The sequence below is a fragment of the Cantharellus anzutake genome (genome assembly GCF_015039405.1).
Source record: "Cantharellus anzutake strain C23 chromosome Unknown EI90scaffold_80, whole genome shotgun sequence".
In the NCBI taxonomy this organism is placed as follows: Eukaryota; Fungi; Basidiomycota; class Agaricomycetes; order Cantharellales; family Hydnaceae; genus Cantharellus; species Cantharellus anzutake.
In genome coordinates this window covers 160,291-172,076 of record NW_024067030.1, presented here as the reverse complement: position 1 = coordinate 172,076, position 11,786 = coordinate 160,291, and the positions used below count along the sequence as shown (strand labels likewise).

Below are 11,786 nucleotides of genomic sequence, written 5' to 3'. Positions count from 1 at the left end.
CAGCCACTGACTCGCTGACGTCGTTCCGTTGCGGGATTTTATGATTACTCAACCATCACTAATATAAGTAGCTGTTCTAGATTTCTCTAGACGGCCTGGTGGAGGAATGAGCCTCATTTCCGATACAGAGTGAGTGACATATCTCCCGAAGCAATTGCCAGTTGACCCGGTGGCATTGACCTTTCTGGTCAACCCCGGACCTTGTGCGTTAGCTACCTCAAGCACGCTTTCCGTCTCGCATATCTTCGTCACGTCGAAGACTCCCATAAGGAGTCCATTATTTCTCTTGATCCATCCTATGCATCCAATCCGCATATTCGCGCAGCTGGACTCGCAGACCCTGAATTATGGCCTGAGATCAACAGACCTCCTTCTCCTGAGCATTCCCCTCCTTCTGATGCTCCATTTAAGCCCTTCAGACGAAATCGGAGTGTGACGGTGGGAGGAACACCCATTCTTGACGATGACACGCGCGTTACTGGTCCTGCCCCAGAGGAAGGAAGGTTCCCTGGAGCGACAGGATTAAGATACACTCAAACTATTATGCCTCCCAACCGAGGTGGAATTGGGGCTGGAATGCGTGTATCTGGTCGTCGACTGACAGCCTCTAGAGCTTCGCCATTCATTGCTGCACCTGTGACGGAATCACGCCTTAAATTAAAAGTGGACACTGATGAAGTGGATACACTACCTACGCCTATTCCACTCAACATTGCCCCCGCCACACCTACGTCTGCCGAATTAGCACGCGTTCAAACGGAGGATTCCCAAGAGATCTCACGCCGTCGCAGCTCAGGCGGATCTACGATCACCGCACCTACTCCAACTTCTACTACCAACACCAACGCCGCGTCATCATCTTCTCCGCAAGTCATACAACCGGACACTTCCTTACCACCAATTGTTGCTCCCAAACTCGCTCGGAATGCGGAAATGGAGTTTCGCAGGAGGATGAGAATGCGCGCTCGATTCCCCGGAAATGATCCTGTTGCTGCCGAGAGTGGTGATTTTCCCCCACCTGCGGGTCAAATCGCTCCGCATCCATCGAATGTCCCTCCGAAACCGCTGACTTTTGCTGATTTGAGTGATACGGAGAGTGACCGAACCGCGAGTGGAAGTGGGAGTGGGAGTGGAAGCATGAGTGGATCCGTATCGACGAGTTCGGGGGAATCGTCCGTGGAGGGTGAGGACCATGGTGAGGAAGCAGATGATGCCAGAGACGAAGAATTTGAAGGGGCGGAATTCCTTGCACCGTGAGTCGAAATTGCCCCCACTCATTCTTATGACGGTCCCTACAATGTATGACGCATACACATATACAGGGGTTACCCACAACGTCGAATATCAATGATCGCGTCTAACAACTCGGACGAATTATCCGTTCTCTCTGGTCAACTTGATTTATCCGTGTCCCAAATTTCTGGATCAACAGGGTATAATTCTTCCTTACAAATGACTCATAACGAACGGGACCGTGTGAGACGAAGCCCTGTCGCTGAATCGTCCGCCGCACCACACCCCGCAAGATTCGGGGCGCCTTTACTTCCGCCGCCCATTGAAGACCCAACTCAAGTCCGTCAACGCCGACCTTTAAAACCATTTACCACTCCCGACAAGGATAAAGATAAAGGACTACCTTTAGACTCATCGAATGCACCTAATGCTACGAATCCGTCTGCACGTCAGCATTTGCCTGTATCTCGATCGACATCCCATGGCGGTACACCTCGTCATTTAACCCCCAAGATTTCTATCCCTACATTTCGGAAGAAATCACTCCCACCTCGCATGGTTCCTTCTTCAAACACCTCCAATTCCCCGGCCTCCGCCTCGTCCAAGCAACCTCAAGTCATCTCTGCCCTTTCTCAGAAACTGGCGTCCCTCTCTGCGGGAGGCAATAATGCCACGGGAAAAGAAGACAACCCGTTCACTCATTTTTATGCTGCCATCGCTGGACGCGGCAGTGGCACAGGCACCACTACCAACAGTAACTCCAATTCTTACCAAATGGAAATTTACTATCATGTCGTCTCTCCCAAAACTGGTAACGCCGAAAGTTGCAAGTACAGAAGGACACCGAAATCGCTTAAAGTGCGAATGGACGCATGTGTGGAGGAAGTGATTGGGTTTGCGTTGTGGAGTTATTGGGAGGAAGGGTGTGAGCCTAGATTGGACGAAGGTGCGAAGAAATGGGATGAAGAGGAGAGGAAAGTGAAGTCGAGTGCTAGTGCGTGGTGTTTGAGGATTGTGGAGGATGACGGAGATGTGGATGATGATTTTCCTGGTAGGTCGAGTTTCTTCCTGGTCGTGGGGTTTTGGGGAGATGATATAAAGCTATTTACTACTGCTACTTTTTTTTGTGTGTGTTTGGCGACAAAGTTCTTGTGAGGACGAGTTCGATTTCGAGGTGGTATAGGCATCCACTTGCTGTGGTGGAAGCTACTCCTTCACAAGGCAAGTCCAAAATACTCAAAACCATACTCAAAAAAAAATTAATCACAATAACTTTTACTTCCAAACAGTAAAAGAAAATCTTGAATCGGACTCCAAGATCGTTCGTCGTCCATCCAGACTCGTCATCACGACTCGCGCCAAATCGGATTCCACTACCTCGGGACAAGGACCACCATCGCAATCAGCCCTGACCAAATCTCAAGCTGGGTTAACGCCAGATGCGATCACGTCCTCTGCACTTACGGGAGGGAATGCTCCTACGACGATTACACATGAGAAGAGTGGAGCACCAGTGTTTTTGAAGGTGAGAGTGGCTGAGACGGCGGATGCGGCGTATTATTCCACTACGATACATGTGTATGTGTTTTCCGTTCCCTTCTCCTTCACATTCGCTTATTTCTACATACACACACTCTCTCTCTTTCACACACACACACGCAGCACAACGGATACCTACCTGGCCGACGTCCTCGATCTCGTTTGTAAAAAGAAAAAAATTACTAATCCAAAAGACTACGCGCTCCTTCTCGAGGATTTGAGTATTTTACTCCCACTTGACAGAACGGTGGTTAGTTTGGAGAGGAGGGATAAGTTGTGTATCATGAAGAGGGCTTTGTTGGAAACGTTAGGTCCTGGATTAGGGAGGCAACCTGGACGAGCGACGGATCCTAATGGTGAGTAGTGATCTTTTTTTTTTCTCTTTTTTTGCTTGGGGAAGGACTGATGAAGTTGGATTGAAGCGTCGATATTTGATAAGAATAAGCATCATGCCGACTTGCTGCCTGATGTGGCCGATTTCGCTTCGGTCTATAAGGTGAGAATCCTATTGAGCGCGAGACGGATCATACCACCAGGCCGATCATGAACCCTTTTTTTTCTTTTCGCAAAGCTGGTACTGACGCTCCTTTCGTTTCTGTTTGTGTTCAGAAATATACAATTTATCGTAAGATACCCCGGATGTTTGGGTCTCATGAGAGGGTGCTGGCCATTGATGGAGATTACATCCACGTAAGCCAAATCCATCAAAAGATCAAGGTTTCCAAAGTGCTCCATGCTGATGGACATTCTCCTAACAACTTTGTATTTTTTTCACTACATTCCAGATAATGCCGTCCGCCACGAGGGCCTTGCTTGATAGTCTGAAGACATCTTCGTACCACATTGGGGCAGTCGTCAAATGCACAATGTCAAAGAAAGGCTCCGCTTCAGTGAAGCTTATCGTCCGGCGTGAGACTGGGGATAAGAGATACGATCTGGAAGCTGAGAATGCACAGCTTGCTGGTAAGCTACGAACCAAAAGTTGTTGGAACGTAACGTTAATATGTGTGATTGACGTTGTTGGGCTACGATGGGATATTTGTTTTCTTTAGCTGAGATCGTGACGACGATTCGGAATTTACAACGGACGTATGGGGTTGAACGGTCAGGATCGCAAAATCGATCGAAGAGTCGTCGGTCGAGGACTTCGGCGGTTATGATGACGTGATTTACTGCTGAAAGTTGTTTTTTTTTTTTTTTTAAGTTATCTGGAGTTAGTTTGGGTTTTTTTTTTGGTCAATTGGAAGATGTTTTTTTGCCTGTGCGAGCATTCTAAGTGCTGAATTTACCGTCAGGGGTGTTAAATCCGATGATGTCGGCTTACCTAACCTCCCGAGGGTGCTCCACTCTTCTCATGTGTAATCGTCATAGGAGTATTAGTTCCTTCCGTAAGCACCCGGCATTAACGGAAACTGTTTCATGTGATCCAAATGCGCTAAAAATTAGAGCGTAATCCTGGTTGTGAGCCTTAACTTGAGATTCCGGTGCACGATGATATCCGGTCCCGTCTTATGACGAACCTTTAGGTGTCTAGTAGCCATCAGGGAAAACTTATGGGAATAGTGGCGCTGGAGCGTCATCAGTACTGGTACCGTGTGGCGCCAGGTCATGCGATCTGGCGTTTTCAATCAGTTGTATTTCACGCATTCAGAGCATCAAGAGGGCAGTAAAGGGGGTGCTGCACGGAAGACCTCAATCCAGGATTACAACCAAATGGATCCGAGAGAGCGTCAGCGTCATATCAGTTAGGATATGGCCTAGCTATCCTCGAGGTGACCGGACACGTTTCAGACCCGAGTCATTCATTTGGTAAGCGAAGGAGGGATTAGATTCCGCTGAAGGCCACAGGTGAATAACGTAAGTGGTTCAAGTGTTCAATGAACCATGCAATAAAAAGGATTCAGTGCTGCATGCCCTCTTTGAGATTGGATCAGCCTGTAGCCAGAGCATTTTCTCAAGGGCTCCCCAAACGTTACTAGGCAGGTATCCATGGGGTTCGATCGGGAAACTGAGGGTTCGAAAGGAGTGCTTTTGTTTTCACGTCCGCGGGAGCGACAAAGCCCTCGCCGCATTACAGCGTGATTTCGCCGAAAGTTTCAAGACCTCAACAGTCAGGATAGGGATAGGAAAGGAAAGTTGCCCATGTCCCTGAGCCAGAAAGAACGCAGAGGAAGTTACACACAAATGTGACGACGTTGAGAAGACGAGGAATTGTAGAAGGTACGTTGATAATGTTTGTGCCAAAACCGTCCTCAAAACACCACCAAAACCTCTTGTCGTTGTGGGCCCTTGCACGGAGTTGGCCGAAGGGCATTCACTAACACGTATCCTGTCCGCTGTTTTGGCTTCCTGCTCAGCAACTACCCCCGCCCATTCTCAAGCAGGTTGCTGGGACGTCAACATGACCGAGTTAATGAATCCAGTCTCCTAATCAAGTCTGCTTCATGTGTTCATGTTCTCCGCTCTGGGCATGATGCGTAGCCCTGGTGTTGGCACAGTGACTTTCATTCTACTACGGGGTGATAGCAGAGATAAGACAATTTTGTTCTACCCGTTGGGTCATTTACTGCGGAGGTCGGGGCAGTTCGAAGGGGTCGGATGATGTAAAATGTCGACTCGTCACGAATATATGGCTGTCAAGACTGCGATAAAATAGGGCTTTTCAAGCTCAACAAAGTGAGATGCATCTACACAATCTACGTACCTTTTTTTAGGAATTGCACGCGTGCAAATGCACATCTTGGCTTGAGGTTGCTTTCTCAATGACAACTTGACTGTGCCGAACTTAGGCCTGACATGACGGCGTAACACGTGTGGATTTATGGATCTGGCTCTGAACGCACTGGGTGCCCAGACGGATCTGATTCTAAAGTCTTGAACATCAAACAGGAGACTCACTTCGTTTGGCATTGCAATAAGTACTCCTGGTCATCGTTCTCCTTCGGACCGACACCACGAGCTATCGCCGCTGAATTTTTGATGCCACCTTCTGAAAGGAGTTCGATCGCATCATACCTGAAACTGAGTGGGAGAAGTGCAGGTTATCGCATTTTTTTTTTTTTTGATTGACAAGTAAGGTCGCTGTTGTCATGCCACATTCACATTTTATCGCAAGGGCACTCTGGAATATTGTGATGACCATTTTGACTCTTCTTTTCTTCGAAAAAAAGCGTAGATTGATGGCCTCACAACATCTTTTGGTTTCATTCCAGGAAAAGACGCGCCACAACTGGCACGCTGCTGCCCCACATTCGGCATTGGGTTTAACATTAGCGTGAGGGAGATAGAGAAGCAGCCTCACACGTTTCAGATTTTGAAGTGTTGTTCCACTGTGGATGGAATTGCTTGCACATTCTGTGGTGCGAGCGAGCCATTTGCATTTGCATTCATCAACACTCACATTCTTCCTTGTTATCAACCAACACGCTTGTTTGAAACATCTGCTCTCTCCTTGGCTTGTGAGTTATGACATGGTCATCTAACCGACAACATCCACAGGAAAATGCTATGTAGGTATTCAATAATAGCTTCCACGGTTTATATCTTGTCCTTCTATCTACAATGTCGCCCCATACCATCCAACCTTTTTATTACGTGGACTTTCCACCATCCAGTTGGTTTCTTGGGGTGAGCAGTAGATTTCTGGATGAAGAGCGTGTTCGTGTTCCTCATCCGTTCTTCAACCCATCTACATAAGGGGTCACCATCGTCACACCCCTTTCATCCTTTATGTAAGCAGTCCTTGGTGATGCGATAGTGCATTAGCGCTTGTTCTACCGGAAAGAGCCCTCCAGCCCGTATCATGGGTACTATGTTCGTTTTCGGCATTTGCATTGTACAGTAGGTGATATAATTCGGAAACATCACAGCCTGCCTTTAGTGCAACTGCTTCAGCGACCATCAGTATTGCTGGGTCTCCGGTAGACTCTCACCCTAAATTTGCTATATGTTGTTGAAGTTCATGCTCCTGATCTGTAGGAGATATACGGGGCCCGAAGGTCTCAACAATCAGTCTTCCATGCCTTCCACTTATTCGGCGTAGCTATACTGAGAGTGAAAATGGGCGCTCTCTTCATCCTCATAACATCTTTACCTCTGCCTTCCCAGCTGACCCCCCCACAATACCAAGAATCAATACAGTACTAGGCCGGGCCCGAGATGCACATCATGGCTACCGGACCTCACACTGGCGTTCGCCCTAGAATCGGTGCGGAGCTAAGTGCCAGTGGCGGCTTTTGCAGCGAATTCTGCCCAGTTCGGTGTTGGTCAGGGGCTGAACCGTCTGGGAGAACAAACTCAGCTCCTGAAAAGACCGATTTTAAGGGGCACGCTGAAGAGATCCTCCTTCCTGATTTCCTGAACCACCGATTATTTGCGGTCTGGTCGTTTGTTTCTTTGCTGCATACATTTACACGTAAAAAAAAAACCGCAAATTTAGTTGCCATTTTAGCGCCCGTTCTCATTGAAGTACATACATACCTTCCGTTTTACCCCCTGCAGGCTTGTTTCATCCTCTTTGTATCTTCCATCCCTGCTACTCAATTGATCCTTCGACTCCTGATGGAGTGAAAAAAATCAATGGTGCGCAAAACGCGCGTAGCTGCATGCCGAGCCTCACTCATACTGGGCCCGATCCGTGGATTTGTGCAGCAGAGTAGCAGCTATGCATCGATCATGCTCTGCCTCATCAAGAGCAGAAACTTATATGACACCGACCCCCCGATTCCTCACGATTGCGCCAATTTGCGCCATCTGGTTCCGAAATCCACACACATACTCATTAACATGTTACTGAACGCAAATTCTTTCGTGTGATGCCGGCTTTCCAAAGCGGCGGAATTAGGGCTTTAGGAAGGGGGTTGTAACATATCCCAATTCTTGGCCGCATTCCTGCAAGTGCCGAATGCGCAGAGTGCAATGCTGAGCTACATTGGTTGATAATTAATCGAACCATAACGAAGTTCTGGATGAACTTATCAGCAACCGTCTGACAATGGGAGCCAACTCATAGAAACGATGGCACTTGATCGTGTGGCATCAAGCCATGCAAGATGTGGCGGACGGGCTTTGAATCGATCATCTTAAGTTCCACATATTTCGAGGGCATCATGTCAGAGCGGGGTGCCAGGAGATCTCAGGCCAGGGATAAAGTTAAGCCAGTCCAAAAGTTCACACATACGAGTAGAGCGTCATATCAGCTAGGATATGGCGCAAATACCCTCAAGGTGGACACGTCTTCGAACACAAATCATTTATTTGGTCAGCGAAGTCAGGGGCCTAAATTCTGCTGAGAGCCACGGGCTGTAAAACGTGGTGATTCAACCAACCAACCAATCAATAATACGGATCGTGGCCGGGCCCTATTTGAGATTGGAAGGTAATTTTTCAGAAAATCATTAGGGTGCGTATTCAACGGGCAGGATTGATTGGCGTTAAATTGAGGAGCCCAAGTTGTTCCGACAAGTGCGTACATTTATCTGTTGTCTGGATTCACTCCCAGTTGTTCAATAGAACAACAATGAGCAAGATGGGTACAAACGCCGGCCATTCCGAGCATTCTCTTTATCGTTGTCTACCATCGATCGCAGCTAGGATTTCGAGGCGAATGTGTGCAAAATTCCCATGACTAACTGCAGCAGAATGATCTGAGACGCGTGTTGTAGACTGGGTAACCCAGGCTTAGCGACATAGAAGTCAGAGTTCTGATCTTGACTAGTTGCCCACATCGGTCAAGGTCATAATCGTTCGCCAAGACCCTCCGGGGTGCGTATAGGATCCCCCTAATTTGGCCTCGAGTCGCCCCCTCCGTCTCCAATGGTAAGTACCTACTTCCGGGCTCATAATTCGCATCCAGTCTCAACAGGCTTATGTGCGTCTTGTCGGAATAGGAATGTATTAGGATGTTAGCGATTTACGCTAGCGTTTTACGCTCAGTCAATCGTTGTTGAACTAATTAGATTGGAACTAATTACCTAGCGTTTTACGCTAGGGCACATGAGGGTACATGAGTGACAAGATAAATGTGTGGTAAAAGCGCAGTCTCACCTCAGTCAATCGTTGTTGAACTGAGGGAGACGAAAGTGAAAAATTGTTCACTGCTTTTATAAGCAGTCGCCTCAATGGCGCACTGACTTTGGTAGCAGGAATACCAAGAAAGGAAATATAGCGCCGCTAGCTCAACATCACATTGTGAGTTGGCCACAGCGCACTATAACTCCCAAGAAAACCAAGATTTCAACAGAATGATCGAGGGTACGGATAGGCAGGACTCCAGCCTCCACGACCTCGCAATATCAGATAGAGGGTGCGGAACGGGTAGAAGTCAGCATTATGGCTCGATAGAGGGTTGAGCCCATCGCGTCCGATTCGCCATGAGCCTCGCCCGTGTGCGTCAGTTTTTTCATCTTTCCGTCACATAGTCTGGCACCGTAGGCACAAGGCCAGGCATTTCCCGCAGTACCGCCCTAACGCGCAATATCTTCCGAACCAAATAGTGAGAATAGTCATGATCATTCCATTCCAAGAATATTATTGTTTAAGTCATTCGTAAATTACAATGTCTCGAGTCCTTTGGGACCGGAGAATGGATGTAAAATTAGAAATCCGACATGCACAAGCAAGCAGCACCTTCCGGTGAACGTCCAACGAATCGAATCAGGCTTAAATAGTAATAGTTGGGGGGAGCGAGTTGGATATTGGTATGTATGTGAATGGGCCAGATTGATGGGCACACACTGAAGGGACTGGCCATTAAGAAAAAACCCACAAAAAGATCCGACGAAAAAATGTCACGATAGGTTATGCTTTTGATATAACGCTCTGCGCAGGTGTGGACGACGATGCATCGTTTTCGCTGGTGGTCCGCCCATTAATCTTGTCTAATGTCGCAAAAGGGGCAGGGGTGGTCGGTCGTGATTGTAGTGGAGTCCCAGGAACGCTCCGATTATGTTGCATGTGCGCCTTGATGAGGTGTCCAGCAGCCAACGCGCTCAAAAGCGAAAGCTCCCCTGCCATGACAGCAGCGACGATGATACGAGCCAATCGACGAGCATTGTGACCGGGAGAAGTGGGATGAGCACCTCGAATGCCAAGCACGTCAAGAACGGCTCCTTGAGGTGCGAGCACCGTCCCTCCACCAACAGTCCCAACTTCGATAGAAGGCATAGAACAGGTCATCAACAAGTCCCTTCCATCATTGACACTAATCAAACAGCCTCAGTTACCGGATTAAGGTCCAGACCAACAACGGTACACTCACGCTTCCATCAATGTAATGCAATTCGAACTCTCGACGTTCTGCGCTGGATCCTGACCAGTAGCAAGGAATATAGCCGTCAAGATATTCGCAGCATGGGCATTAAATCCACCAATAGAGCCAGCCATAGCACTCCCCACCAAGTTCTTTTTGAGGTTTAGGTTGACCAAGTCCGCAACGGTAGTCTTGAGAATGGACTTGACATCCTTCCCAGAGACGATCGCCTCCGCAACCACGCTCTTTCCTCGGCCTTCGATCCAATTGATCGCAGCTGGTTTCTTGTCCGTGCAATAATTCCCAGAAAGAGCAAGTACTTGCATATCAGGAAAATGTTCCGACATGGCTTCAAGTGCCTTCTCAGTACCCTTAGAAATCATGTTCATACCCATAGCATCTCCCGTCGTCGTCGCGAAGCGAACGTACAGCGTCCGCCCAGCAAGCGCACACTTCAACTTTTGTAATCTCGCAAAACGAGACGTCGCATCGAAGACATCGCGTAAAACAGCAGACCCGGCTGGCGAATCAATCCATAGTTTGGCCTGGGCAGCTCGCTTGATAGAAGGGAATTCGATGGCTGGCCCACGTGTCATCCCGTCTTGAGTGAGGACAGTCGTAACACCTCCCCCAGCATTCAAGGCTTTGCATCCACGCGATGTCGATGCCACAAGTGTGCCTTCTGAAGTAGCCATTGGAATGGGACACATTTCGTCGTCGATCATGAGTGGACCTGCAATGCCGAGAGGAATGGGAATATAGCCAACAACGTTCTCACAGCATGCTCCGAACACTCGAGAGTAGTCGTAATTAGACATGGGAATATCGGAATGTTCCAGAGTCTTGGTGTGCGAAGCTCGGGCTAAAAATCAACGAAAATTTTCAGCGGTAACCGAGGCCTTAATAAATGCACCACTCACAAATAAGAGCACGACGAACACGAACGGCACGCTCAAAATCACCCAAGACCTTTTCCAGCGAATACGCTGGTATCTTGCCCTTCTGCCCAAGGAGAATAACCTCTTCATCCGACATCTCCTTCACGTTAGAAGGATTCATCTCGAACAAGGATAACAATTCTTCGTAAGGTCTCCGTTCTACACCAAGATCCGTCTCACGCGTGTCAGAATCATGTTCCTGAACTAATGCTTCGAATCGCTGGGCTGGATTCACGCCGTTCGTGTCGAGCGAAACAATTCGAATAGGTTCCGGGGCGATTGGCTTCGGACCATTAGCAAGCTTCTCTATGGCAGCTCGAAGAGCAGGTTCAGATTCACTCGCAGGCGTAACGGGGCCAGTGGGAGATGACCTCTCTGATGATGATGAACCTGCGACGCCTTCAGGTCGGAATCTGAGAGCAACACAGCTGGAATCCTTTAACCCAATATTCGATGAGGAAGCATGAGACTTAGGACGAGGGGGCCCGAGTGAAAGTGGAGGTGCATCTCCCAAATCGTCATTATCAAACTCTGACGCACGGGCACTGCTCCATCCTCGTTTACGCTTCAGTGCGAGGCCACCGTCGGGGCAATCAGCGAAAGTAACACCACCGGGTGGGGAAGAGGTAACGAATAAAGATGCAGCAGGCCCTTTGAGCAGGTACCAATTCAAGAACACGGAGACGAATAAAACAATAACGATCCATTTGGAGACGACCGGATCCCCAACGAACATTGACCACTCTGTCATGAATGATTCTAGGATTTCAAGTGATTCCTTCCTCGAAGCATCACCATCTTCGTCAAGGTCGTGTGTGGTGTTGGGG

The 11,786-nt window shown here is 48.4% G+C and overlaps 1 protein-coding gene across 1 annotated transcript; it reads left to right on the top strand.

Moving 5' to 3' along the window:
• On the top strand, nt 1–3,986 carry EI90DRAFT_2977993 (stress-activated map kinase interacting protein 1-domain-containing protein). Its single transcript, XM_039055926.1, has 10 exons — nt 1–129; nt 213–1,253; nt 1,323–2,284; nt 2,380–2,454; nt 2,523–2,811; nt 2,896–3,128; nt 3,195–3,268; nt 3,382–3,462; nt 3,558–3,735; nt 3,825–3,986. Exons 1-10 carry the CDS (start codon nt 107–109, stop codon nt 3,938–3,940), a joined length of 3,072 nt encoding a protein of 1,023 aa, XP_038910563.1. The 5' UTR covers nt 1–106; the 3' UTR covers nt 3,941–3,986.
• The last annotated feature ends 7,800 nt before the right edge of the window (nt 3,987–11,786 follow it).